This window comes from Asterias amurensis, chromosome 1 (genome assembly GCF_032118995.1).
Source record: "Asterias amurensis chromosome 1, ASM3211899v1".
Taxonomy (NCBI): domain Eukaryota; kingdom Metazoa; phylum Echinodermata; class Asteroidea; order Forcipulatida; family Asteriidae; genus Asterias; species Asterias amurensis.
The window spans coordinates 3,759,971-3,786,830 of NC_092648.1; the positions used below are offsets into that span (position 1 = coordinate 3,759,971).

General features: G+C 41.1%; 2 protein-coding genes across 2 annotated transcripts; both read left to right on the plus strand.

Annotated features, from left to right (window-relative positions):
• Window positions 1–4,107: 4,107 nt before the first annotated feature.
• On the plus strand, window positions 4,108–7,148 carry LOC139940097 (uncharacterized). Its single transcript, XM_071936342.1, has 2 exons — window positions 4,108–5,184; window positions 5,847–7,148. The coding sequence occupies exons 1-2, from the start codon at window positions 4,141–4,143 to the stop codon at window positions 7,035–7,037; spliced, it is 2,235 nt and encodes a 744-aa protein (XP_071792443.1). The 5' UTR covers window positions 4,108–4,140; the 3' UTR covers window positions 7,038–7,148.
• An 11,289-nt stretch (window positions 7,149–18,437) lies between these two features.
• On the plus strand, window positions 18,438–20,094 carry LOC139944192 (uncharacterized). The gene has a single exon (XM_071941162.1). It carries the CDS (start codon window positions 18,438–18,440, stop codon window positions 20,073–20,075), a length of 1,638 nt encoding a protein of 545 aa, XP_071797263.1. The 3' UTR covers window positions 20,076–20,094.
• The last annotated feature ends 6,766 nt before the right edge of the window (window positions 20,095–26,860 follow it).

Below are 26,860 nucleotides of genomic sequence, written 5' to 3' on the forward strand. Positions count from 1 at the left end.
GCCATAGAGATCAATGACCAAATGGTCATCCCAGCTACATGGTGCTGTGGCATTTTGCCCAAATATTGCCCTCGTTCTTGAGCAGTATATGTACTTGATTCAAGTCCCGGTCTCGATCGTGCGAGAAGTGACATGTATCCTCCGTCAAAATTTCGCCGAAAATGGCACAGGTTGGGGGAGTTTTCTGATGTTAGGCGATGGGGCTGAACATAAATTAAAAATGACTCTCACGGGAATGGGACTTGAGTCACGTCTAGGCAGGGCAGACGACTGACTATAGTAGACGGGTTGTTTCCCTCGTACTGGGAAACCCATAATACCACAGCAGGTATCATCGATTCAGCGCATCTCATAATCTTCTTTGTGGGGTTTCATGGATTTTTTATAAACTGTAGCTTATTATCTATGAAGCCTGGAGAATTCATAACTTATTATTGACTGATTGGAATTGTAGGACACCGAACCATGATAAGTGAATGCTCTTTTTAAAGTGTGATACATCGTGTATGTTCTAACGAGCAATGTGACCGCACGTGAACCGTTCGGTTTGGAAAATCGTTAATCAAAAATTTTCCGTTTGCGTTTGAAGGAGCAATGTTTGACAACCACCCAGTCTTCTCCTGCTAAACCCTTGCATTATAAAACAGCCAAACTCGAAAAAAAAATTATTAAGTAAGATAATTTTTGGATAATTTGATGGCGTTTTGTGCCTTGTTCTCTGCTTGAATCGAGCTGTTGCGTTTGAAAGTTGAAGGAGTAATGTTTGGCAACCACCCAGTATTGTCCTAAAGACCCTTGCCTGGGAATTGTTGTTCGTTTATGTAACATACTTGGAGGAAGGTTTTGACTCATTGAGACAAAATTAATTTCGTTCGTATATTTTGCGTCCGAGGCTGACGGAAAGTGAGATTTGGAATGAGACCAGCCTCACGTGTACCGTGCCGACACGCTGTTCATTAATGCCATTGGACACTTTTTGAACAGAACAACAACTAAAAGTTCACAGATTTACAAACAACGTAAACAGTGTTTACAGAAGGTAATGGTCAAAGACTTCCATTTAAATATTTTCCCGTGAAATACTTTACTTTTTGAGAAAACATTTATATCGAGAATAACGGATATACACGAAGTGTGGGCCTTTTGGACAATACTGTTTACGGATGTTGTGCGATTGCTTTAAGGAGGAATTTCTCCTTTATTGTTTGTATTCCTTTTCTTTAAGCAGTTGGGAAACCGTTCTGGGTTTTTCTTTTAGACGTGTGATTAAACCAGTACCATAGAGGAAGAGTTAGTAATCTTCATCGCAGTGCCATAAAAGCAGGCTGCCCTAAAAGCATTCAGTGCGCCTGACAAAGGGCACAACGGCCCCCCGAATTTATTCTTGAATGGGTGGCGGCTTTAATAGGTTACAACTAATCCCTTGTTTTATGTTCGGTCTTTTCTCTCCTCTGTACCCGTCCTTTAAGCGCCGTAATTGGGAGGAACCAGACGGCACTAGTTCTTACAAAAGGAGGGGAAACGTGTTCACGCACGTGCTTTTATGGTGCATGAGTTGCACCCCATGCCAGCAGGCTTTGCCCCAAAGAATTGACATATGCAACATAAATAAGTTACAGGAATAATTATAAAGTTGCACCCCACTCTCTTAAATAAAAAAGAGTTATACAAGTAAACAACTGTTTAAATTTTGGAAATGTGATGTGCCCCCTTTCTTAATGTTAAAGTTGTTAAGAGTAGTGCAATCTCCGTACAATTTACGATTTCATGTTTACTTCCATTGAGCTGTGAACAAATCATGAAGTACACGCTCTGTGGCTCTTTTGTAAAAAAGTAATGTCACAGTTAACATGATCGGAGGAAATAGTATTTGCTACGAAAGCTCATGATTTAAAGCATGTAATTAGGCCCTACTTATAACTGAGTGATACGTCACTACATTCCTTGTAAGATATTGGTAGTGGTAAGCAGTTTTCAACAGCTGTCTCTATTTTCTCACTTATATAATCGTGCAAAAAAATAGTAAATTATTTAATTTGTATGCACTTATAACCATCGGTCGTTTTGGTTGGTACGTTGGTTTGCAACATCTAGTTCTAATTTCTCACTTTTTTGTATATACATTAATACAGCACAAGAGAAAGACTATGCTAGGGTCGAAACGTCAGGCCATTAACTATTCTTTGCATGTATGATACAATCAGTCCTTTTGGTTGGTGTAAGCCTGGAGGTAGCTCCTCCATGGTATAAGCAGCTCGCCACAGCTAGTTCTATTTTCTCACTTACATAATTTTTTAAATGTAGGCCTACATCACGCAATTTAAAACTGGAATTGGCAGGTAGATCCACGTGTCTTGCTATAGTTCCAAGAACTATTGATCGTTTACAATGTCTTCTAAACCGTTCTCTCTGACGGTAAACATTTTAAAGAAAGGTGAATTTCAGTCTTTCCTTTCATTTAAGCCAACAAACAATCATGTATTAATCCTTTGAGTAATTGATGCACTGATGCGGGTAGACGTCTGTAGAGAAACACAGCATGCATTCTAGGACTTGGGATCGATTCTGATCCGACCATAGTGCGAAACTCTTCGCTGTATCAGGCATTGGATCATGACAAAATTAGTGGATATTGACATCGCCATTTGTTCAAACAAAGATTTGTTTTACGTAACAAAACGGCAGCAAGTAGTCCAACCGGGTATTTTTTTTAACGAGGGTTCACCTAATGTAAAAGATTTTAGAAAAAAAGAAGGAAAACCAACAACACTCGTTTTGTCCCCGATACCACTCTTGCAAAGAGGCATATTATGGCGGACAACTCTTTTTAGAGTGAAAGACGGTACTTTCAACTCGATTTAGACTGAAGTTCGTTCCAATTTTACTCAAAAAGAATGAATTTTATTCTCAAGGAGTGAAAACTGGCACCACTCGAACTTGTACATTAAATGGTTTGGGTACTTTTTAGTGTAAACATAATATATTTACAACTTATAACGGTTTGAAGAAAGTGATTGTAGAATAGCTTCCCTTAAATTGTTACTTAGTGGGGTGCTGTAAAACAATGCCACGAAAATATTTTAGGATACGAACATTGTTTTAGAATAAACAACGTAAACATTGCTCTGTGAGTTTCACTCATTGTTTTTCTCCAACACTTTTACGACTGTTGAAGCCGGAACATAGGTAAATATTACATAGGCCTACATCTTCATTCACAATGAGTAGGGATTCATGTAATGGGAAATCACTTGATCTACAAAAGGTATCAAATTCACGGGCGAGGACCGTACGGGGGCAAGGGTTCTATGTGGTTATAATAGTATCTCTACTGCCCCCCCCCCCCCCTTGATAACGGCAATGCTTCACTCCCATACAACTTTGTGGTTGGATGTTGGATGAAATGCTACCTAGGACGCCCGAACTACATGTATTGTAGATTGAAGGTGAGGGTCCCGGAAAGTAGATGTGTTAACCGCAAGTAAGTGTTTTGTGTTGTGTAATAACGGACACGGGCACGGATAGGTCAAGGGGAAGGGGCAGTTTGGGTCCCTCTTCCCCTCTTTGATAACGGCAATGCTCCACCCCAATAGCTTTAACTCAACTGCGGACAAATGAGTCTAAGCAGTTTGTATCAGCACGGTCGACTTACCCCAAATCGCTTCTTCACTCTTTAATTGCCCCTTGTTGACAATGATGCTCCCCCGCGGTGATCTAATTAGAATAGCACCGGCGCATAGGCGTTATTACATGTATTACACATCCCCTTCCATGAGCAACAAAGGGCCTTTTCGAATCCACGGCTTTGGATTCGGCTTCAGACTTCGTTCCTCGTATGAAGCCACGAGTACGTACGCAAAGCATGCGCTAATGCCAAAATAGCCAAGCTAGCCATAGGCGAATCTGATGCCGAAGCAGGGTCTCAGGGCATGGACGAGATTGTACATGCAAAAGTAGCGTGTTTGTGAGACGAACGTTAGAACTTGCTGAGAGGTCTTACCGTTCGGAAGCTAGCGTCTCAGCGGTCTTACAAGGACCTTACAAGTACATGTTTCAACATTTCAATCAAGGCTACTAGAAAAAGTTTTTACTCACGGCATCTTTGTGTGAAATTGACTTGTACTCTGTCCCACTAAAACCATGATGGAGATAGCATCGTGTAGCGGTAAGGGCGAGTGCACTTGCGTCAGTCGGATAATCAAACTGGACCCGAATTTAACCATGAAGAGAGAAAGTCTATTTGTGAGCTCCGAGGCTCAGTCCATCATCGAGGAGCTGACAGGGGTGTCCAGCAACGGGAGGATAATCGCGAAAGCCCCACGGGCCACACCCGAGCAAGAGAGAGCATCCCCGGAAGAGTTACCCGTGAAACAAGAGGAGCTTCAGGAAGACAAGAATCAAGAAGATGCGACACAGTCGTCAGGGAATGCCCGGGTCAAATCGGCTAAGGCTAAGTGGAAAGCCTCGGAGGCAGACGTGATGAAAAGAGCGGCGACACCCAAACTGTACTACAATGACAGGACTGCACGAGCGGTCATGAAATGGCGGACTTTCAGAACCAACTTTGAGAGTGAAAACCAACAAAATAACGAGCTGGGGGAAGAAGATGAAACAAACGACACACCACCAACGGAGGACAAACCGTCAACTGGGGACGGTGCTGGAGAGTTGGAGAACAATAAACAGCCTGACAGTCCCGTGGATGCTGATCAGCCTGCTGAGATCCCCGAAGTTGAGGATGAGGACGATGAACTGATAAGCAGCCAAAGGAGCCGCCCGGGCAACGCGGCCTACCGAGCTGGCCCGTTGGGCCTGCCAATCAACCGGCCTCCCGGGGCACGCTTCGGCCGCCGGTACTCCATGCCAGCAGTGCCGGTAACCACCTCACTACCACCCCACTCACCGACCAAGGTCTCACCGCGCTCTCCTGGAGTGTCTCCACGCTCCTCTTCCCCGGCCAGGTCTCCGTCCCCGACACGCCACGCCTACTTATCAGCCGGTATAACACACCTCCACACAAACCGAGAGAAACTTTCCACGCTGTTCAACGAGAGGTCGGTTGTGATCGCATTGCTAGACAAGCAGAAGGCGAAGAAAGATCTGAGAGATGTAAAACTGTTGACCAGTAGGCTGGGTCGGAGAGCATCTGACTCCACTGCTACGCTGTCACAATTCATTCAAAGAGTAAGTCCATTTAACTTTTTCATTTTCAGCACCCTTGCATCATTTTAAGTTTTAAGACATTTCTATTCCCTCAAACAAATAAAAAATACAGTATTGAGGAGATTTTGAAATGGGGGCAAAATCAGAAAAGCAAAAGCTTGTGGTAGGAAGACCAATCCAACAGGAATACACAAACTGAGAAGCGTTACCGCGGTTACGCTTCTAATATTTAAATTTCGAGGCCTTACCCATCGCCTTTGCCGACTTGAAAACTGTGTGTAATACCTTTACATTTCTGGAGGAAACTTCGTTTTGGCTTTATAATGCATTTCACTTCAAAGCAATGCGGTTATGGAAAATAATTATTATATCACTTTTTATCAATAAGTGCTATACCACTTAGTCCTTGATTTTCAAAAGGGTACCGTAGAAGACATGGTTGTGGTTGTTTGTTTCTTATATATCTTCTTTTTTTTGGGGGGGGGGTGATTAGAAAACAGTGCGAAACCTGTAAGTTTCTCGTTCCTACACAAATGAAAACATTTTAGTTTTGGTTTTTTAATGAAACTTTTTGTCAAGATTGTATTGAGTAGAAAACGTGATTGCAGCATTTTGGTATAATTCGACTGGATTAAGCTCAACAGTGTTTGTTTATTTGTTGTTTTATCTTTATTTTTTTCCAGAATAAGGTGACCGATGCCCCTAATAGTCGGCTCTTGTCCCGTCGGGCCTCGGTTGGCACATCTCATATCACCCGAGCCACTGCAAACCTATCCGAAAAGTCAAGCTCAACAAAGAAAGTATCCAACTTAAGTGGAACTCCCCTCAACACTCACGGCCAAGATGCTGCCAGAGCAACGAGTAAGAGCTGTGAAGATGTTGCCCAGCAGACATTTCGGCATGCCCCGTTCCCCCCTCGCGACCGGAGACGCGGGTCCGTCTGTGTGGGTCAAATCGCCCGGGCCCGGGAGCGGGAGGTGCCCCGCGCTGCACCCTTGCCTCCCCGTAAACTCATTGAAACCGAAGCTGACCCCACGCCTCCCAACTATATTGAGGCCAAGCAAGATTATGACGAACAACGCGGCAATGAACAGATTCCCAACGATGTTCGAAGTCAATGTGGGATGTTCATCTACTACAACCAAAGACGTGGATCTATCAGCACGGTTAATGGGATAGAAGACACCGCTAATAACAAACCCTCCCCTCGCGAAATGACAGAAAAACGTACAACCTCATCCCCAGAGGGGTTGTGGCATGGCTCTGAGAAAGACTATAGAAAGAAAGAACTCATTGATATCAATGCAGGATTGCTGACTGTGGAGAATGTCTTGACTCACAACGCACTGTCACGGTACTCTGAAAGGACAGATGACAAGTCATTGCCAGCAATCTCGCCTCGCAATAAACCACATGAACTTACGGACTCCCCACCGTCCACGTCTCGACCTGTCCCTACTGTGGAAAGCGCCTCAAGCCCCGGGAGGGAAGACTCTGCTGACATTTTGCCTACCCAACACCCAATCCGTGAACTCACTCCATTTGAACAACCTGCTGAACTCACGTCTAAGTATTACGCCCTCCAACAGCGTAGGAGCTCGCTCTTCTTGAGGACCGAGAGTGAGATCATGGAAGACGTAGAGCAAGAACTTCAAGAGCAGGTTGAACGGAGGAAACGACAGCTCATGGCGACACGGTGCGTGAGCGCCAAGGGGGCCCGGAGGCTCCAGGCCCGGGCACTGGCTCAGTCAGCTGGTGGTCGCCTCAAGAGAAACTTACGCGAGGTGACGAGGCAAAGGACAACGAAGGAACTGATTGCGATGGACGGGGAGAGGCGGAGACTGAGGAGGGAAACGCCGGGCACGTTTTATTGACCAAGCGAGACCATAACTTTTAGAATAACCATGATTATGATTTCATCTTGTGTGGATGTGATGGACAATTCATTAGGAATACACCCTTAATTTGTTGAAAAACCAATGACTGTTTACTACTGTTGATAATTATAATTAAACTAATGGTTTAAAAAATGGCCCTCGGGAGAACTTTTTTCTTCTCTGAATTTACATTGAGTTTATTCGGCTAAAACAAAATAGCTGAATTATTTCTCACATTGTTTTAAACTAACAACAGCTCCTCGGTACTCCTTATCAGGTTAATTTTATGGTCTTTAAGTTATAGGGTAATTACCAAATAGTGTACAATGACTGGCCTGTATGCTTCGTTTTTGAAAGGGCAAGGGCACCAAGGCATGTTTTCCTTGGTAAAGAGCACCCTTTGAGGAAATTGTAAATTTTACTGGAGCATTTACTGGTCGACGGAACACGTTCGCCATTTTTTTTTACAAGCTAAGTGCATGTCATGAATGACATTGGAAATGTTCGGCCGTTGGGTATTCGCTGCAATCATAAAATACGTGAATATTCATGCTGCATACACGTATGTTCAGTACATGCACGCTCGCTTACGCGAGCACATACATGTACAGTCATGTACATGTCCGCCGGGACGGTTCTTGCATAGCCTCGGGTACGATTGCATATGCAAAAGTGTCCAGAGTGGACAGTATTGCATGGCGGACACAATTGCATCTGAAACCAGCTGATAACATCCCAAATTCAAAATAGTATTACAGATCAAACGATCATGGTATGTATTACATGCTGTGTAATGAGGCGTTCGGGATACAGCCCCAACACATCTTATTATTTGCAGTTCATGAAAGCACGAAGGCGACGTAACACTTGTACTGAAATGCATATCGTGAATAACTTGTCACTTTGGAATTTTGACCAAATGGCGTATGTCATTTTAAAACTGCATGTATATATTTCTACGACGTCAGATTATTGACAGAAGATGTTAAATACTTGTTCGACTCTTTGTGTACAGAAGATTTGTTACGAAATTAAGGCTTAATGTACATGTACATAGGTTCGTTTGGGATGTGACCAAAAACTACGCAATTGGAAAATACCTTGTCTTAAACTAGTTAATATTTAATGCATTTTGTTTAGCTGATGAGGAAAATGTTAAAGCATTAACTTGGTTGCAAGAATTAACAAAAAAACATGTTGTAAGTATTAAAATAATACTTGTACGGAAGTAATTTAATAAAGTACACCAAAAACAATTACATAAAGTGAAGAGACGACACAAAAGATTTGGTTTAAATACAATGTAGCGTAAACAGAGACAATAATTCGAATTAAGTTTAAATTCCTGTAGAAAGTCTCGCCCTCTGCTGGCACAAACCATTCACCCATCATGCTGTCACATTCATTGCAAACATGTTGGTCCGGGGGGGGGGGGGGGGGCCTGCCGCCCTGTAGTTGCTGACTTCAAGCTGTGAAACAGTAGACTCAATCGATTGGTCAAGTGATGAGTCCGTTAACAGTGCTGCCCCAGTAAACAAGGTTCCACACCTAAAGTTTAATCTTTAATTTGTAAATGAGCCATGCGTAGTTATCGTGACCAAAGTTACATGAGCTGCTGTTTATGCACAAAGGGATTTATGCATTACATGTGCATGTACTGTACCACATATGACTGGTATCCTGCTCATGTTTGCTAGACATGGAATTATTCTTGAATAGCTTTAAGAAATTTTGCCCAGCCTTTTAACCATGAACCCTTCCACTTAAGAAATACTTTAGAAAATGCTGTTCACCCTTTACAGCCAGCCTGGAGCATGGTATCCCTTTTCAACCACTCAAATACACGTCTGTTGCCCGCCTCCTTTATATGACACAATTTCAAAGCATTGCCGAGCCACTCAATTCGGCAATGGCGACCATGAGTCTCTGACGTCACGGACGTAGTCGCCAAAATTGTTTTTCTGCGATAGTTAAACTTGAGAACGAAATTAATTTTTGTTAGGTTGGAGCAGGGATGAGTATTGGGTTTCCAGTGCGATTGAATCTCGGTGAATGCTGGAATTGTGGAAATCCATACCTGCTTAGGTATGGAATTATGTACACCAGCAAAAGACCGTGTACTTCGTAAAAAACCAATGCGAACAGATGGGCAAGACATGTATTAGGCAATAATGGGACAGCCTATGTTATTTGAGGCTCTATTTAAAGATGTACTTTGGAGAACTTGTCTTTCTTCACATTCTACTATCATGGAGTAGATTTTTCTCGGAATTCGGTAGACTTGTCAGTTCTAAAGCCTGTAAGCACAACAATTTGCTTGGCATGGAATTTCTTCCTTGATAAAAACCGGATTACCAACCAATTTTACACGTGATTTTCAAGATAAGCAAGCATCAGCTGAATACCAGTAACAAGCAATATGCAACAAATGAAAATTTGGTTGGAAATCCTGTTTTTATCAAGGAAGAAACTTCATGCTTAGCAATTTTTTATGCTAACAGGCTTTATGAAATCGGGCCCTGCTTATTATTAACCTGGGCTTCACTTCTCGTTTGGCCAGTCCCTGTGCTGGTATTGTTTTGCATTTCTACGACTCTGTTTTTCACAATTCTTGATCTGGCTGTTTTACTCAGTTTTCTGTTTATTGTAATGTAATGTCTTTTAAAGCCATTGGACACTTTCGGTAACCAGTATTGTCCAAAGGCCCACACTTCGTGTATCACAACTGATATAAAAAATAACAAACCTGCAAAAATTTAGGCTCAATCGGTCATCGGAGTCGGGAGAAAATAACGAGGAAAATCCACCCTTGTTTCCGCACGTTTCGCCGTGTCATGACATGTGTTTAAAATAAATCCGTAATTCTCGACAACGAGAATTGATAATTGTTTTAATGTTTTCTCGAAAAGTAAAGCATTTCATGGAATAATATTTCAAGAGAAGTCTTTCGCCATTATCTTCTGTAAACCCTCAAAGTTATTTGTAAATCTGTGAACCTTTTTTTTTTTTTTTCTGTGCCGAAAGTGTATAATGGCTTTAATCAGCACATAAATCTGGAGTGCGACTATCCTCAAAGCTATCAAACAACAGTAGTCACCGTTTCTACGGAGACTCCTCAGTGGATAGTTATTTACTTCGCTTTTGGGAAATCCCTTGGCTGATGTTTGTTTTGCATTTCTACGACTCTGTTTTTCGTAATTCTTAGTCTGGTTGTTTTCTAAGTCGTTTGTTTATTGTATTGTAATGTCTTTTAAAATCCAGAATGAATAAATAAATGAGTACATGTATACAAATCTGGATACTGCTCTCCTCACAATCCCCAACAAGTCCCCGACAAAAGTAACTATTCACCAATACACATGCAACCAGCAGGCAATGTCCAGCCAGGCAAAACAACAACAATTCTTTCTCAACTGGTCCATTCATCTTAAATCGTGCGTGATAAATGAAGCCGGCTTCAGTTTATCCAAAATAATGAGGGGACAAAAACGCAGTTGCGGCTCGTAAATTTTGTTCACTGGATAAAATAACACAAGGCATGGACTTTTGTAAACACATGCAGTTTGAGGGGTAATTTATGATATAAAGTGTAATAAAATGGTTGTGTATAAATACAAACATAGTACTATGGGTGAGTTCGTTTAGCTTCCCTGATGGGTCGACCCCGGTGTGTGGCGGTTTTTTGTTTCAGGACGAACGTGTGCAGATACCCACGTTCGTCCTGGAAAAAGAAAACCGCCACACACCGGGGTCGACCCAGGGAAGCTAAACGAACGCACGCACCCAATGTTTAACCAGAGAGAAGTGGGCCCTCTCTCTTTGGTAAACTTTATGGTTTTCTCTGTGGCCTACGAAATGTTGGCGTGTACTCCGTTTTCGGCATTCACCCGTCCATTGCGTGGTCGGTGAAATGGATACATGTACAATGTGTACTCAAAGCTCCTTGGTCAGAATTGACTCGAAGTCCAGGCCCCAGGGGCGAGCGCCCCAAGTCTGGGTCAGTCTGACCTGGGGATTTAACTTAGGATATGTGTCTGAGTTTGACACATTCATTAATTTCAATCGAGTTCAAGAACTGCATCAATAATTGAAACCCGAGCATCGAGAGAGTAACACCATAGATGGACCAATTTCCTTCGGTTTATACATGGTGTTTAGATGGACCAATTTCCTTCGGTTTATACATGGTGTTTGTGCCAAATTCGGCACAACTCATAGGGCAATTTAGTCTGGGACTATAATGTGATCGCCCATGCGGTTTTGGGATTTTCTTTTATACATTGGCTTCTAATTGCAAGTTTTTGCAACTCCCTCAATAAACTGCTCTGACTGGTACGAACCTAGTCCAGAAAACAGATGTATGTAATGATGACGATGTTTATTTCCCTTACACTATGTAGCAAACTTTTGGGTTTTTTTGTTTGTTGTATTCATAACCGGACCAGAGTTCTATCACCCATGGATCACCCATGGATCACCCAATACTGAAGTGACGGTCCTATCCCCAGGTCCGCTTTCAACTTGATTTATTCACAAGTGGAAATGATGGTTGTTTGTCTCCACCTGATCCAGTAGCAGGTGATGCGACTCGGTTTTCGGGTGGGTTACATAAGCAGGGCGCCACCTACTGCTTGCACATCAGGCTGAGAGGCCAGGGTTTCACATTAGCCTTGCTGAGGTATGGTGGACACTATATTATAGAAGTGTACGGGTTTGGGAAAATATTCAGACAAATTTACCCATACCAAAAGGTGTTATAGTAATTCGTCCACCATATTTCAAAATGGCCTATCACTGTGTACTTGTGACATTATCCTAACTTGCATTGCACAACACATCAAGTATTTTTTTTTTTCAGTATACAATGTCACTTGGAGAATAGGCAACCACAATCAGTGCCAGAGGACTATTGCGACAGCACAGTATTCTTCTATAGGTCCTGTAACTCATGAACTATCCCCAATAATAATGAGAAAATTGAATTGTGGATGAATTTCCTTCTTGTAGATAGCCTGCAGCTGGTTGCCCATAAAGTGTCTCATGTGACATGGTCTTTTAAGTTTCCATTATTCTCAGACAGTCCCTTAGGTTTAATAGAAAGATGGAAAGCTGAATTATTTTTTAAAGGCAGTGGACACTATTGGTTATTACTCAAAATAATTATTAGCATAAAACCTTTCTTGGTTACGAGTAATGGGGAGGGGTTGATGGTATAAAACCATGTGAGAAACGGCTACCTCTGAGGTGCCATAGTTTTCGAGAAAGAAGAATTTTCCACGAATTTGATTTCGAGACCTCAGACTTAGAATTTGAGGTCTCAAAATCAACCATCTAAACGCACACAACTTTGTGTGACAAGGGTGTTTTTTTTCTTTCATTATTATCTCGCAACTCCGATGACCGTTTGAGCTCAAATTTTCACAGGTTAATTATTTTACGCATATGGTGAGATACACCAACTGTGAAGACTAGTCTCTGTGACAATTACCAATAGTGTCCACTGCCTTTAAACACTTTTGAGTGGGGGGAAACTACTGAAGCTAGTTATAATTCTGAAAGGTCTTTTGAGAGTCGATGACCTTGCGATGCTGCATGGCATTGAACCTTTTTTTAAAGAATTGATGACGTTTCTGTCTGATGTGAAATCAAAGAATGACCTTGGACTATCCAAGTTCATTTCCCACTAGGCGCAGCGCTGATGTGTAATATGTACGGATGTTTGATGTTCATGAAGTTTCCTCCATGAACAGTTTCTTGAAAGTCTAAACAAAAACTCTCAGATTTTCTTTCATGGCATCCCCTCAACGACCATTGAAATAAAAAGATTTGATATGTATAGATTTCCATAAATACTTAAATCAATTTTGACTGAGACTTGCAGCCCGTGACCTTCTGCTATGTTACAGACTTTGCTCTTTGTTCGAGGGAACAAAAGTCACAATACTTTGAAAACAAAAGCTGAGCAGAATTGGCGAATTTCATTCTTCACATTACCTCGCATACAGTGTTCATTTTTTTTTTAATCAACCATGTACATGTGTTCATAAAATAAACAAACCTCTGAACATGTTTGAATTAATTCGTTGTGTGAACCAAGAACAAATATCAGTGGGAAATATTTCACATAAAAATTGTCACGATGAACTTCATGTAATCATTAAAATTTCAGACCTATTTTTTTTTTTACCAGTGGATGTCCAGTAACACTTTATGTGAACCAAAGGAGGCCCATGCATGAATTAATAAACATGTAAGTTTTCAATCAACATCGAGTGATCGGACTCTCGGGACCCGATTTTTGTATTTTACCCATTTTTAACCATGCCATTTCAGGTAGAGCTATTTATCAGAAGTTTCCCCACCATGCTCATCTTTATATCATGCAAGTTGTGTTTAAATCTGTGAACATTTATATTCTGACTCAGAAATGTTGAGTTTTGGTTTGAAAATTTAGTCCTAAAGAGCGCCCTCTTCTGACTTGGTTAAAGACATAATACGCCAAATAATTTGTTGACAACAATACAATCCGGGTGTGTTTTCTGAAGATGTTATAATGAAGAAAAACTGCAAACAGTTCTTTTTACGAGCAACACAATTTATTATCAGCTATCAAGTCATTAACCGGATGCTAAACATAAAAGTGCGATAAAATAAAACAGCAGCGTGAATTGGATATGAACACACGGGGTAAATGGAGCAAGCGGCCCCCCTAGCAGCAGCGCTATTTCGTTGGTGGGTATTACTTTGGCACGGTTATTCACACACAATCGATGACTTGTGAATTGGTTTGCATACATAGCATAGAGTTCGAACTGTACACACTGGTGCAACTGCGATTTTGGCTGTTTATATAGACTTATTGATTGCACTGTGCAGATTCTAACAGCACGTTCAAGTCGCCAACGGGCTGCCGTCAGAAATTGGGTCAAGCGTTTTTATTTAATTTAAAGGAACGTTATAGATGTGTTTTTTGTTTGTTAAACAAAACATGTGCTTGCAGTGTAAGCACTTAATGTATTCCACCATATACATACACTGGCAAACATGTTCAAGTTTGGAATCGATCAGCCATCTGGGTCACTAGAAAATAGTGAAAAACCGGTTAAACATTAATTGCATGACATCGATTAACAAAACATGATTAAAACGCCGCCTCACTGAGCGATAAACTCAAGAACTTGGCGGGAAATAAGTTTGAATTATTTCTCATTAAATATGACATTTCAGACATAAATAATTTAAAGTATGTTCTCTACTATCAACATCATAGACCGTGTAAGTTTTAAGTAAATCCGTTTGACGATTGTTTGTTCTTACCAATTCTGTTAAAGGTTATCGGTGATCCCTCAAAATAATTGTAACCATAAAAACCTAATTGTTACCGACCATTGGAAAGTTGTTGATAGTATAACACATTGTGAGAAACGGCTCCTTCTGAGATAACGAAGTTTTCGAGAAAGAAGTAGTTCTCCACTAAAATATTTGAATTTGATTTCTATACCTCAGAATTAGATTTTGAGGTCTTGAAATCAAGCGTCTGAAAGCACATAACTTGTGCGACAAGGGTGTTTTTTCTTTCATTAATATCTCGCAACTTAGACGACCAATTGAGCTCAAATCTTCACAGTTTTGTTTTTTATGCATATGTTGAGATACACAAGTGAGAAGACTGGTCTTTGACAATTACCAATAGTGCTCAGTGTCTTTAAGAAAACTTGTTTTCCTTTCTTTTTAGCACCATCTTGTTTTGCTATTCAAGTTTTGGTGTGCATGATACGAATCATGCACATACTAGAAACTGCTGTATCCTATGAGTGGTGTATATGCGATATATCATATGATAATTAGTACATAGATGGACGCAGAGTAAGGATGAAGTGTACTGAGTAAGCCAACACGTTTTCTAGTGTCTTCAAGTGTAAGAGTCCGCCATTTGGTGCCTCTTCGCGTCCTACATAACGACAGTGCAAGGAATACTAATTAGTCAAACCATTTCAAACCCTGGGTGGTTGTGTTTTAGCGTATAGTCTCCCCTCTGTACCCGCTGGGAAATTATACCGTGGCTTAGACCATAAGGCCAAATAAAAATAAATACAAGTTGTTCGGCACCTCCCTCATCCTTTTTTGAGGCTGCATCTTTTTTTTTAGTTATTTTTTATTTGACAATTTGTGTTTTTCAAGAAGACAAATTATGTGTGTATTTCTCATTAAACTTAAAGCCCCTTTCACACGAGAGCAGTTTAGCAAAGACCCCTTGCTAAATGTAGGATTGTAGTAAAATTTTACCAATGATGTACCTCTTGTGAAAAGACAACAGTTGTTTTCTACTGTCCAAGTTCTCTTTCAAAATTTTGTCCAAATATCGCAGTATTTTACTTTTTGTTTAAGAACGTGTAACTTCGTTAAGTAAGTGGTGACTTTAAAAGTTAGTAGTTCACGTGGCCATATCAATATAAACCACAAGGGAAACTGACTGGGTAAATTTTGAAATGATTTTTGGGGGTTGAACAAAGAATTGACTAGAGTGGGATTCGAACCAACGACCTCCGGATTAATTAGTGGCCAGTAAGAATGAAAACGCGTGTCGGTCAACTTTAAAAGAAATTGTATTATTTGAAAAGGCCCTCATCCTCCTTTTTTTTGAGAAACCCAGACGGTCAACTGGTATTTTATCCACGTGGCCAAACTGCAGAGAGAGACAAAATAACTTGAGTGGAGAGACGAGTACCAACAGTGTTTACTACTACGGGTTTGACTCGCTCGGGTCGGGTAGCCTAGCCGTCCGGTCTCTCGGGGAGTGAAGGGATCAGCCCCCGCAAGGTGTCACCAACAATCTCGAGAAACCGAGCAGAGGTCACGCTGTTGCCTCCCCCAACCAAACCTTTCTCCGTATATAATAATAGTAATAACACAGCATTTTTAAAGCGCACTTAATCTGTAAAACATTCAAAGGCGCAGGGGTCGATTTCACAAAGAGTTAGGATATATACACATTGCATGGATAGTCCTAAGTTAGGACGAGTAACTGGTCCTAACTCGAGATAAGACTAGTCCTAACTCTTTGTGAAATCCACCCCAGGTCAAAGAACAAGAAGAAAATTTCACTCAATATCTGCATAGGCTAATCTGAAGAGATGGGTTTTGAGAGAATGTTGGAATCGTGAGATGTCATGTGTGTCTTTGAGATGTTGAGGCAGAGAGTTCCAGAGGCGGGGTGACAGTTTACCGTATATTATCCCTTTATAACGACAGTTCGCCGTATATCATCCGTATACCAACAGTTTACCGTATATACCGACAGTTAACCGTCATAACTGACAGAGCTCCGATATACCGACAGCTCTCCGTGACAAGCTTCGCTATATAACAGCAATGCATGTACTCCGTTTATAACGACAGGTCACCGTATACACGACAAGTTTCCGTATATACCTTCAGGTCTCCGTACATACCGACATTTATACTCCGTATATACCGACATTACTCCGTATACCAACAATTATTCCGACGGTATACCGACGGTATTCCGTATATAACGACAGTGTCCGTATATACTGACGTTCACCGTATATGTCGACAGTTCAGCGTATACCGACAATTCACCGTATCAAACGACAGGCTCCGTGTAACGACAGTGCTCCGTATACACCGACGTTCTCCGTATACCGATTGTTAAACCTCACACGGGCAAAGCTTTCTATAACGTCGTGATTTTAATTGCGATGATTCCGTTGGACGTGTGGTCGTCCACAGCTGCGGGACGGACGGACTAATGCACGGCATCCATCAACAATCGCAAACATCTATTTATTATTAAGTAGATACCTTGTTTACCGGAACTCTGCATCAGTGAGTATAGACTCTGATGATCGTGGGTTAGGTAATTGCTATTAGCGGGACCCAAATACTGCATCATCTGATTGAATAATATGCAAGGGATTGTTTAAGCATTCATTTGAATATTAATACAGTCAGGAGCACACTAGGTTGAGAGGAGTTGAGAGTAGTGCAGCGTGCGTAGAGTGACCGACGTGTATTTCCACAGTGGTCACGATGGAAGGAGCATACGATCGTGTTAAACTTCACCAATGGATTGCGAACTCCTTCTTTAAATGCAAACCGTTATGCATGGCCTTAGGATAGGGAAATCGCTTCATGAATTGAACGTCGAGTGCATGGAATGCTGTATCCAATCTCACCAATCGCACACTTATCATTGCATTTGATTATCATAGTGTTGCAACTTGCTTGAAAACATTCGTGATGAGAAGACATCTGTCATTTGTTTTTCAGTGAGTGGCTTTACACATCTGCTGGAGGCACCTTTGGTATGACGGGCGCTCTTTCCTTTACATGTAACTATCATAGTGTTGCAAGCTGTCTGAAACATTAGGACATCGGCAAGGTTTCTTTTGGAGAGGGAGACTTTATACATCTGCTGGAGTAAACTTCGAGATGACGGGCACACTTTCCTTTAACATTATAATAGTGTTGTAGAATGCCTGAAACATTCGTTAGACATCGGCAACTTTTTTTTTTTGGAGGGAGAGACTTTACACATCTGCTGGAATCAACTTCGAGATGACGGGGCACACTTTCCTTTACATGTAATTATCATAGTGTTGCAAGCTGTCTGAAACATTTGTAGGACATCTGTCATCTTTTTTTGAGTGAGTGAATTTATATAATACGTCTACTGGATGGGGAGTCACCTTCGGTATATGATTGGGAAGTCATCATTAATGTGGTTGCTACGGTTTCCATGATCAACATTTTGTGTGAGGACATTGCGATGTTACAACGCAACCAGCTTCATAAATCATTGGTGAGCTGCTTTGATTCCAAATTATCTCCTGACTCATAGTGTAATAACGAGTCTCCATCAAACTGCGTAGCAACTTTGGAATATTTTGTCAGCCGTGTATCAAAGTTCGAAATCGAATTCTGTCTGGAGTGGAATTGGATTATAATTTATAGAGAGAGTCGGCCACTGTGAGTATAATACCCGCATGTCATGAACACAGATGCTACTTTTGATTTGGGCAAGTGGAGTAAAGTGGGGGTTGTTCACCAAATTATATAAAATACTTGTGAAAACCTGAATATCATTTGGTCATCGACTGCAGATAATAATAATTACAACAAGTAAGACTTGTGAAGCGTATTTTCCAGAGATACAGTGCGCTGCTGAAGAAACACTGCGATAATCAGCTTTCAATTGCTACTGTACACTATTCCATTGGAACGCGGAATGTCCGCAGTGCTGTGATGTTAGGTTGCGTTTTTGTTCCAGCAACAATCATGGGAACTTAGTTCTGGATTGCCGTGTACACAGGAATAAAGGAGAAATATCACAAGATATTTTTGATTGCAAAGGTCTCTTCTCATTGGAATACCATGCTCCACATGCCGTCCGTACGCGACCGTTATCGCCGGAGCAGCCTCGGGCAGGTCTCCGGCGGTGTGGCGATCCACGACGCTGTAGTCAAGGGGAAGATCCACCTCGCGAAGTTCATTCTGGACGCCGTGGACAGCCACACCGTGGTCAACTCCCGCGACACCCACGGCAAGACGCCGTTGATCCGGGCCGTCAGAATCGACGAGCCCGGCGTCCGTGCCAAGGCCGTGGATCTCCTCCTCAAATACCAGGCAGACGTGAACCTGGCCGACAACGTCGGCAGGACGGCGCTGAGCTACGCCTGTGAGCACAAGTGCAACGACGTCATCAAGAAGTTGGTCAAGAACAACGTTGACCCCAACTTGCCGGATAAGAACGGCAACACGCCGTTGATGTATTGCGCAATGAATGATAACACGGATGGTATTGAGCTCCTCTCGAAGTCGTTTCGACGTCTTGGATTAGACGTTGATAAGATGAACGCTGAGGGGATGACGCCCCTAATGGTTGCCGCAAGGAATGGCTACGCTGCGTGCGCGCAGCTCCTAGCCCAGAAGGCCAAGGCGTGCTTATTCACACGGGACAACGTTCATAACATGACTGCTATCGATTGGGCCAGGGAGGCGGGTTGCTCCACCCCGGACGTGGAAGCGATCCAAGCACGTCCTCGCACCGCTACGCAAGGCTCACTACACGACTTGGCTGAGGGGCAGGACTCCCAAAGAATGCTACCAAAACGGGATCCAATCAGTCCGAACAGGAACAAGAAGAGTGAGTTTTCCTCGATGGTAGCTCTCCCGTCTGGCGACTCAGACGGGTCCACAAGCTCAGAATCCACGAGTGTGGCGTCATCATCATGCACCCACACGCACACTGGTAGTATGCAGAACATCAAACAAAGTAATCACATGAGCCTGGAGGGCCTGTCCAAGAGATTCCAAGGTCTAGGTCAAAGGTCATCCTCGGAGGACACCGGTTCTCCTAAGTATGGACGTGCGGATTCACAAAGTCCAGAAACTCCCGAGAAAGAGTTGGTCTTTGGTGGACAGAAGGCTCATCAACCAACTCGGCTCTCTGACTCCCAGCACAAGCTGACCATTGGTAGCACGGATGTACCATCGCATTACGAGAGAAACCATAATGTATACAAGCACGTGCACCACCCAATCGCTTCGAACCACTCCAGTAGACGTCCCATGTCAGCCAATGTCACGAACCGAGAAAGCACATTCAGCAAGAGCTTCGACAGTGTGCTGTCGACCAGACTGTCCACGTCTTCAGACACTCTCCACCTACTGACCGTCACCCAACCCTTAGTACCCCACCCTCCAACAACAGCCAAAGAGGTCAGTAATCTATCCAAACTATCGCATCTCAGTCGAAGCATGGAGGTGTTGCATGTTCAGAAGGCCCCGACTGAGCCAAAGGAAGCTGAAAACGACACCAGTAAGGTCAGTTACGTGGATCTGCAAGAGGTACGGGGAAGGAGGAGAACGGAGGGGCAAGCCTCTCTCTCCCCCGGGGACCTGAGCAGTTTATACGGCAGGCCAGACGGTGGTGGTGGACAGAGCAGTAGTAGCCGAGACTTCGGTCATCTACCTTCTCTCTCGCCAAGGTGTGTTTCCCGCGAATCATAAAATCATAGAATGGAAATTTATAAGTAACAGTGTATCAGTGGCTGTTGAATGGAAAATATGATTACAAAGCTATGATACGATCAACTGTTCCCATGACAACGATGTATTAGTAAACGGTTCTTCAAATTATCAAGTTTAAGAAATGAATATTCTAATAATTGTCTATTATGTAAGATGTGGTCTATGATAAGATTAATAACCAATGGGATCTTAAACATTGATTTATTACTATATACGATTTTGGTGTCTTCCAAACACCACTTTGGTTATCGATGTCTCAAATTGGTTGAGAAAGTTGAAATTTCTGACAAATATCAAAGTGATACCAATAGCACTAGAGGTTGATTGAGGACAGTGATAACCCATCTACAAAAACAAAATACAGCTGAAGTTATTTTTCTCAGACGAAATAATATTGTAAATATGTAATTAACCGAAGCCTTCCAAGGAATTTCTTAAAGGTGTTTTTGTTGTTGTTCCAGAGAGCTTTTTATTTGGATTTATTGTTTTTTTTCAAACTGAGTCCATCATAGGACTCCACGAAATATCACCAGATGGGAAAGTAATCTTCGTCACACAAGATTTTAACTCCCTGGTAAAATCACCCTTTCGATCTCTTTAAACAGGCCTTAGATTGGCACACTACTTTAAATGCCTAACACCTTTGCTGCTAGGAATTATACCACCTTATCATTTTAAAGAGTTTTGCACAAAAAACACAGTCAGTGTGTTGTTATTAGTGAGTAGTGATTTAAAGAGAATATACCTTTATCATGTTGCCTCCATCTTGGTCATGTTCCTCGTATTGAATAACAATAATCAATGCTAATTATCATTTTGCAAATAGGAACCAGACTATTTTGTTCTTCCGGCCTCAGTTTGGTAACATTGATATCGATGGGAGAAATTCAAGATGGCTGCACCATGATAAAGGTATAATTGCCTCTTGAAATACACTCATCAGCGGATTATATACGGTCCGCCATTGTTGTTGAGTAAAAAAAAAATGGGTTTGACAAAGTAATGGACTATGTTCTGTCATGGAGGAAAAAAAAAGGAAAAAAAACCTAAAATTTAAGGGATATAAATTATGTGAATCATTACATTATCTTTCCAATCATATATATACAAAAAAGACTCTGCTAGGTTTGAAACGTCGGGCCATTGTTTGCAAACTCATTTCATAACAAAAGCTTTTTAAGGAGCCTTTCTAATTGCACAAGCAGAGATTATGCCCAACAATGCATACTAATTATACCTGTCTGTTGTTGACAAACAAACCGAGCAGGCTGGCATGGCCGGCCGATTAATGGCAAAACATCCAATCGTCACAGCATGCTGACAGGTGTTGTGACCAAATCAGACCATTGTTTTTTGTGTCCAACAACTTCAACATATTTTTGAATATTTGTGTAGCATTTGGCGATTTTGCCTGGTACGTGTAATGCACAGGCCTGTATGCTTCGTTTGTGAAAGGGCATCAAGGCATTTTTTCTTTGGTAAAGGGCACCCTATGAGGAAATCGTAAATTTCTACTGGAGCATTAAGGGCACCAAGGCAATGACCAGGGGGCATGGAGACAATTGCCTTCGTTGCCCGTCCAGGAAGTATCAGACCTGAGTGCATGCATAGGTAGCCTTGAAACTATGGTCGCTTCTCGAACTTGCCTTTACTTTGTACAAGTGCAACCCTCTTACTTTACTCGCAATACACATGAATTGTATTCGACCATATGGCAACTTATAACCTTGTACATACAGCATAACATATGTAACGCAACTCTATCAGGAATACTGTCCCATGTTTTTTGACTTGATGGATCGTCTTGTACGGTGAAAATTATACGTGAAACGTGCAGTAACTGAATCCTTTCTCATTAGTCACCAGAAATAGGGTCTGTCATGCCCGATTCCCGAGACAGTTTAGTACCCAGGCGTCTACTTACGTGTTTATAACGGTTAAGTGCATCTTTTTAGCCATGGTGATCAATCAAGAATCAGACATTTTGCGTGTGTTTCATCATCAATATTGAAGTTGTGAAGCATCTGCGGGTGTTTTGTACCAGGATTTTATCTGAAACAACAAATTTACTGCGTCAACAGTAATAGTTTTCTATCAATATTTCTTTATCTGCAGTTTCACTGATTACCCAAAGGTTGTTTTCATTTAGCTTAACGGTTTACCCCTTACCGTATGCCTATCCTGCCGATTTAGCTTGCCTCTACAGAAATACTTTACCTTTGTTAGTGTTACTGGGTATGGTTAAGGGGTCAATTTCATAGAGCTGCTTAAGCAAAAAAAATGCTTAAGCACGAAAATAGCTCGCTTATCTTACACATGTTACTGGCCAAAATTTCATGCCATATACATTGCTTATGACTAGTATTTAGCTGTTGTTTACTTAGCATTACAATTGAGTGGAGTCTTGGCCGGTAATCTGATTTTACTAAGCAAGGATTTTTTTGCTTAAGCAAAATTTTGTGCTTAAGCAGCTCTATGAAATTGGGCCCTGGTGTTGACACCAGAAAAAAGTGCTGGCAGAGGCAAATGTGTTTTTTTCTTGTGTTTACTTCGTACTAGTATTTTGTCATCAGTTTATCCACAGTACTGTAACACATTGTGGTTTCACTGTACCTGCAGTATATAATTACTTTCTATTCAGTTTACTTAGCCGTCAGTTTTCATGCGGCAACTGAGTACACTTTCTGCATTGTGTACACCGTTCACACACGTTCTCTGCCTTATGGTCTTCCGTATACCTCCAGAATTTTAAGAACATGCAGTTTTACATCATGTCTTCAGTTTTACTTAGCAGTTTTTTATAAAGAAAGTGTGACTCATTATTCAGTAAGAATTGGTATTTCAGTGTTCCTAATACCTACCATTTTCCTAAGTGTGCAAACACCACAAAGCCATGTAACAGTATACGTAATTGAGCCCCGAATGTAGCTTTTTTAATGAAAACGGCTTTTAAAATTGTTGACTCTTGTACACAAAATCTTATAAACCACTTTAAGCATGACAAAACTGTCTTGTTAGTTCATATAACGATGATGGTAGTTTATATCTTAATGATTTTAGGTTGTGTAATGGCTGCATGATGTGTGTTTGCTTGATATCAATTATGATCAGAGGTTCATATCAATATTGCTGACGTAGAATCTGAGTTAAAATCCTATTTGTTTTAATCCGTTTAAGGGTCAGCCTGACCCAGAAAGGGGTCAAGCCCCTTGGAACGTGGTCAATTCTGACCCCTTTTTAATTTTTTTTTTTTTTTTAGAGTGAACGAATACACACAATGTATTAATGCAGTAATGATTATGTGTACTTTAAAGGGCAACGTATACTTTTAGTTTTAAACCGGGAATGAATGCCAATAATATTGAGAAGCAAATGGTGATTTTTTAGTAGCAATTGATACATTTTGTTGTGTGTAGCGTTTTGCTGGGAAATTGTTCTCTGTTTCTCCATATAACCACATTACTTCGAAGTGAAATGTTCTCAAAAATGCTGTCTTCTACCAAAACATGCTGTATATGCGTCTAACCAATAGCTTTTACTGTCAGTAATTTTAAGAGTGATTACCATACGTATACTTGCCCTTTAAGCTGGATTATATGAGATCTCAGTTACCCTTAACAATAATCGTCATAACCTCTATATAACCCACAGTGCACAAAAATACAATACCTTAATAATGCATCCATAAATCATGAACAAACATAATAAGAATAGTGCAAAGCTCATCACCGATTGTAAATTTGTAAACATATAATTTTTGATAACTCCTGTGTATTGATCCCATAACTGTTATTGCCTGTGGATGTATATGTAGGCCTACTATATAAATCGCCACAGTATAGCATCTGTTGTAAAATGCGCATAAATCGTTGAAAGTCCACTTTGAGAAACGAAATCTGAGTGAGATTTATGCCATACATCAAACGGAGACTCCTTTTAGAGAAGAGAAATATGGCCTCATTTTGGAAGGGCTGTTTAAAGCTAAAACAAAATACTGCTTCAATTTTTGATTCTGCTACATGGGCAAAAAAATAAGCAGGATGCATGCAGTCACATGTAACTGTGTGATGTGGTATTTTGGTTGGTCACATTATTCTGGTGTTAAAGGCAGTGGACACTATTGGTAATTACTCAAAATAATTATTAGCATAAAATCTTTCTTGGTGACGAGTAAAGGGGAGAGGTTGATGGTATAAAACATTGTGAGAAACGGCTCCCTCTGAAGTGCCATAGTTTTTGAGAAAGAAGTAATTTTCCACGAATTCGATTTCGAGACCTCAAATTTAGAATTTGAGGTCTCGAAATCAAGCATCTCTGATAGCACACAACTTCGTGTGACAGGGGTGTTTATTATCTCGAAAATTCCACGACCAATTGAGCTCAAATTTTCACAGATTTGTTATTTTATGCATATAATGAGATACACCAACAAGTGGTCTTTGACAATTGCCAATAGTGTCCACCGTCTTTAACAATAATGTTTTTGCGCTTATAATAGCCCTATGTGAAATTGTGCCATCGAATTTTGATCTTGTATGTACAAAGATAGACAGAGATCGAGGAAGGGAGGGGTGGGGGGGGGAGGGGAGAGGATAATTTAAAGCTAGCCCACGTTGATAATTTCAGAGGTCATTCTAAAATTAACACTCAAATCAGAAGAAAAAAATCAGTTAGGGTGGGGTGAACGTCTATGACAAGTTTAGTCTTGTTCACAAGATGGTTTTGATGCAATACGTTTTTATAAAAGTCTTCACCTAGGGTCAGATTAATTTCAGATCTTGACATCAACAATTCCCACGGCGCCCATCAAAGATTTATCTTAATGGGTCTGTACACGCTTGGTAATGACTCAGACAATTTGTGGCAATAAAAACAATTACTTGATTAGAAGTACAGCAGCTTTAGATATTTTTTTTTCGTTCATTATTTTCTTGCAACTTCAATGACCATCTGACACAAATTTTCCAAAAATTTGGTACTCTAGGCATAACTATGTAGGGACACACCAAGTGAGAATACTGGTCTTTGACAATTTCCAAAGTGTCGAGTGCCTTTAAAGAGAGAATGGTATTATGTCCAGTGCAGTAATGGAGGGTGGAGGGGGCTCTCCAGTACAATGGCTCCACCTAACAACATAGTCTTCGATTTGATTACGTGACTGATAGCCTAAGTTGGACACTCAGTGTAACCTCAATATAAAAAGCCCATCAACATAAGAGGCGCCCTTTTTATTTTTTGACACGTCGACTGGAGCGGAGACTATAGATCGATTATTTCACTCCAGTTCTAAATTGGTGACGACTCCATTCTAAGTGGGAAGTTTCAAATTTCGTCTCGGTGGGTTTCTCCTTGTTTTTTTGTTAAACTCATGTAAAAGTCTGTAAAAAGGATTCCTAAAATGGCGTTGATTTTTAACATGTAGCTATAATTAATTTACAGGGAGATAGAAGCGGGGATGGGTGGGCCAGGATGGAGGAGGGTGGACAGTCAAGACAGTCTCACACTTACTGACACCGTGCTTTAAAAATCAATCCTGGTGCCCGTAGACATTATTATTATGCCACAGCCATTTTACGGTACACATGTTTGTTTGCATGCTATCCTATAACTATAACAAGGTAATATTCATGGTTGTAGGATACATCATATAGTGAATCATAAACACGGCGTTGTAAACCGTTGTTGTTTTATAGTACGGCATAATTATTAGCATAAAATCTTACTTGGTGACGAGTAATGGGGAGCTGTTGATAGTATAAACAATTGTGAGAAACGGCTCCCTCTGAAGTGACATAGTTTTCGAGAAAGAAGTAATTTTCCACGAATTTGATTTCGAGACCTCAAGTTTAGAATTTGAGGTCTCGAAATCAAGCATCTGAAAGCACACAACTTCGTGTGACAAGGGTGTTTTTTCTTTCTTTCATAGTTATCTCGCAACTCCGACGACCACTCGAGCTCAAATTTTCACAGGTTTGGTATTTTATGCATATGTTGAGATACACCAAGTGAGCAGACTGGTCTTTGACAATTGCAATTAGTGTCCAGTGTCTTTAAGGTGATGAGATTGTGCCTGTGATGATACAAGCATGGAATTTAGCACACAGTCAATGTGTATGTCAGAAGAAAGATATTTGGCGACCTCACAGGGGCTATGTGTTCTTTGAGAAACAACGAAGTAGATCAACAATTTTGTTTTCAATGATACAGAAATGGGTCGAACTGACCAACAATTTGGGTCCAAATCCCATTTTTATTCTGTCAGCTCTATCAACTCTGTAACATCTTTGACTCAAGGCGAGTGTGCTATACACACTGACACTAATGCATCGCTGACACAACACTGCGCGATGTTTTCATCCTCACATCAATATTCAGTTCCGGGAAAATGTTCTTCAAGAGAAAGTTTATTTGGAACCGATATAAATGTAGATACACATGAACACACTATAGCCCGAGTAAATCTCATTTAAAAGGTGGTCTTATTTTTGAGACAACTAGGAAAATTCGGAGCGTTATGTCCACGCAGGAAGAATAATGTGTAGAGATTACACAATCTGAGAAACGTATCTGACAGTAACGATTCTCAGATTTTTTGGGATAAAAACAAACATCGTTTTTCCATAACCACATTACTTTGAATTGTTCTCAGAAAGCTTGATTCTATCGAAAGCTGTTGTACTTACTAATAAAGTGAGTGTTTTTTGCCATAAACGTATACCTTCTCTCAATGGTAGCCAAATCTTTTACGGTGGGGATGTTGGTGA

Bases quoted from the DNA above. Each gene is read 5' to 3' on its own strand.
- LOC139944192 (XM_071941162.1), top strand. From the start codon at position 18,438: ATGCTCCACATGCCGTCCGTACGCGACCGTTATCGCCGGAGCAGCCTC.
- LOC139940097 (XM_071936342.1), top strand. From the start codon at position 4,141: ATGATGGAGATAGCATCGTGTAGCGGTAAGGGCGAGTGCACTTGCGTC. The intron at 5,185-5,846 runs GTAAGTCCATTT...ATTTTTTTCCAG, and splicing joins TGTCACAATTCATTCAAAGA to AATAAGGTGACCGATGCCCC.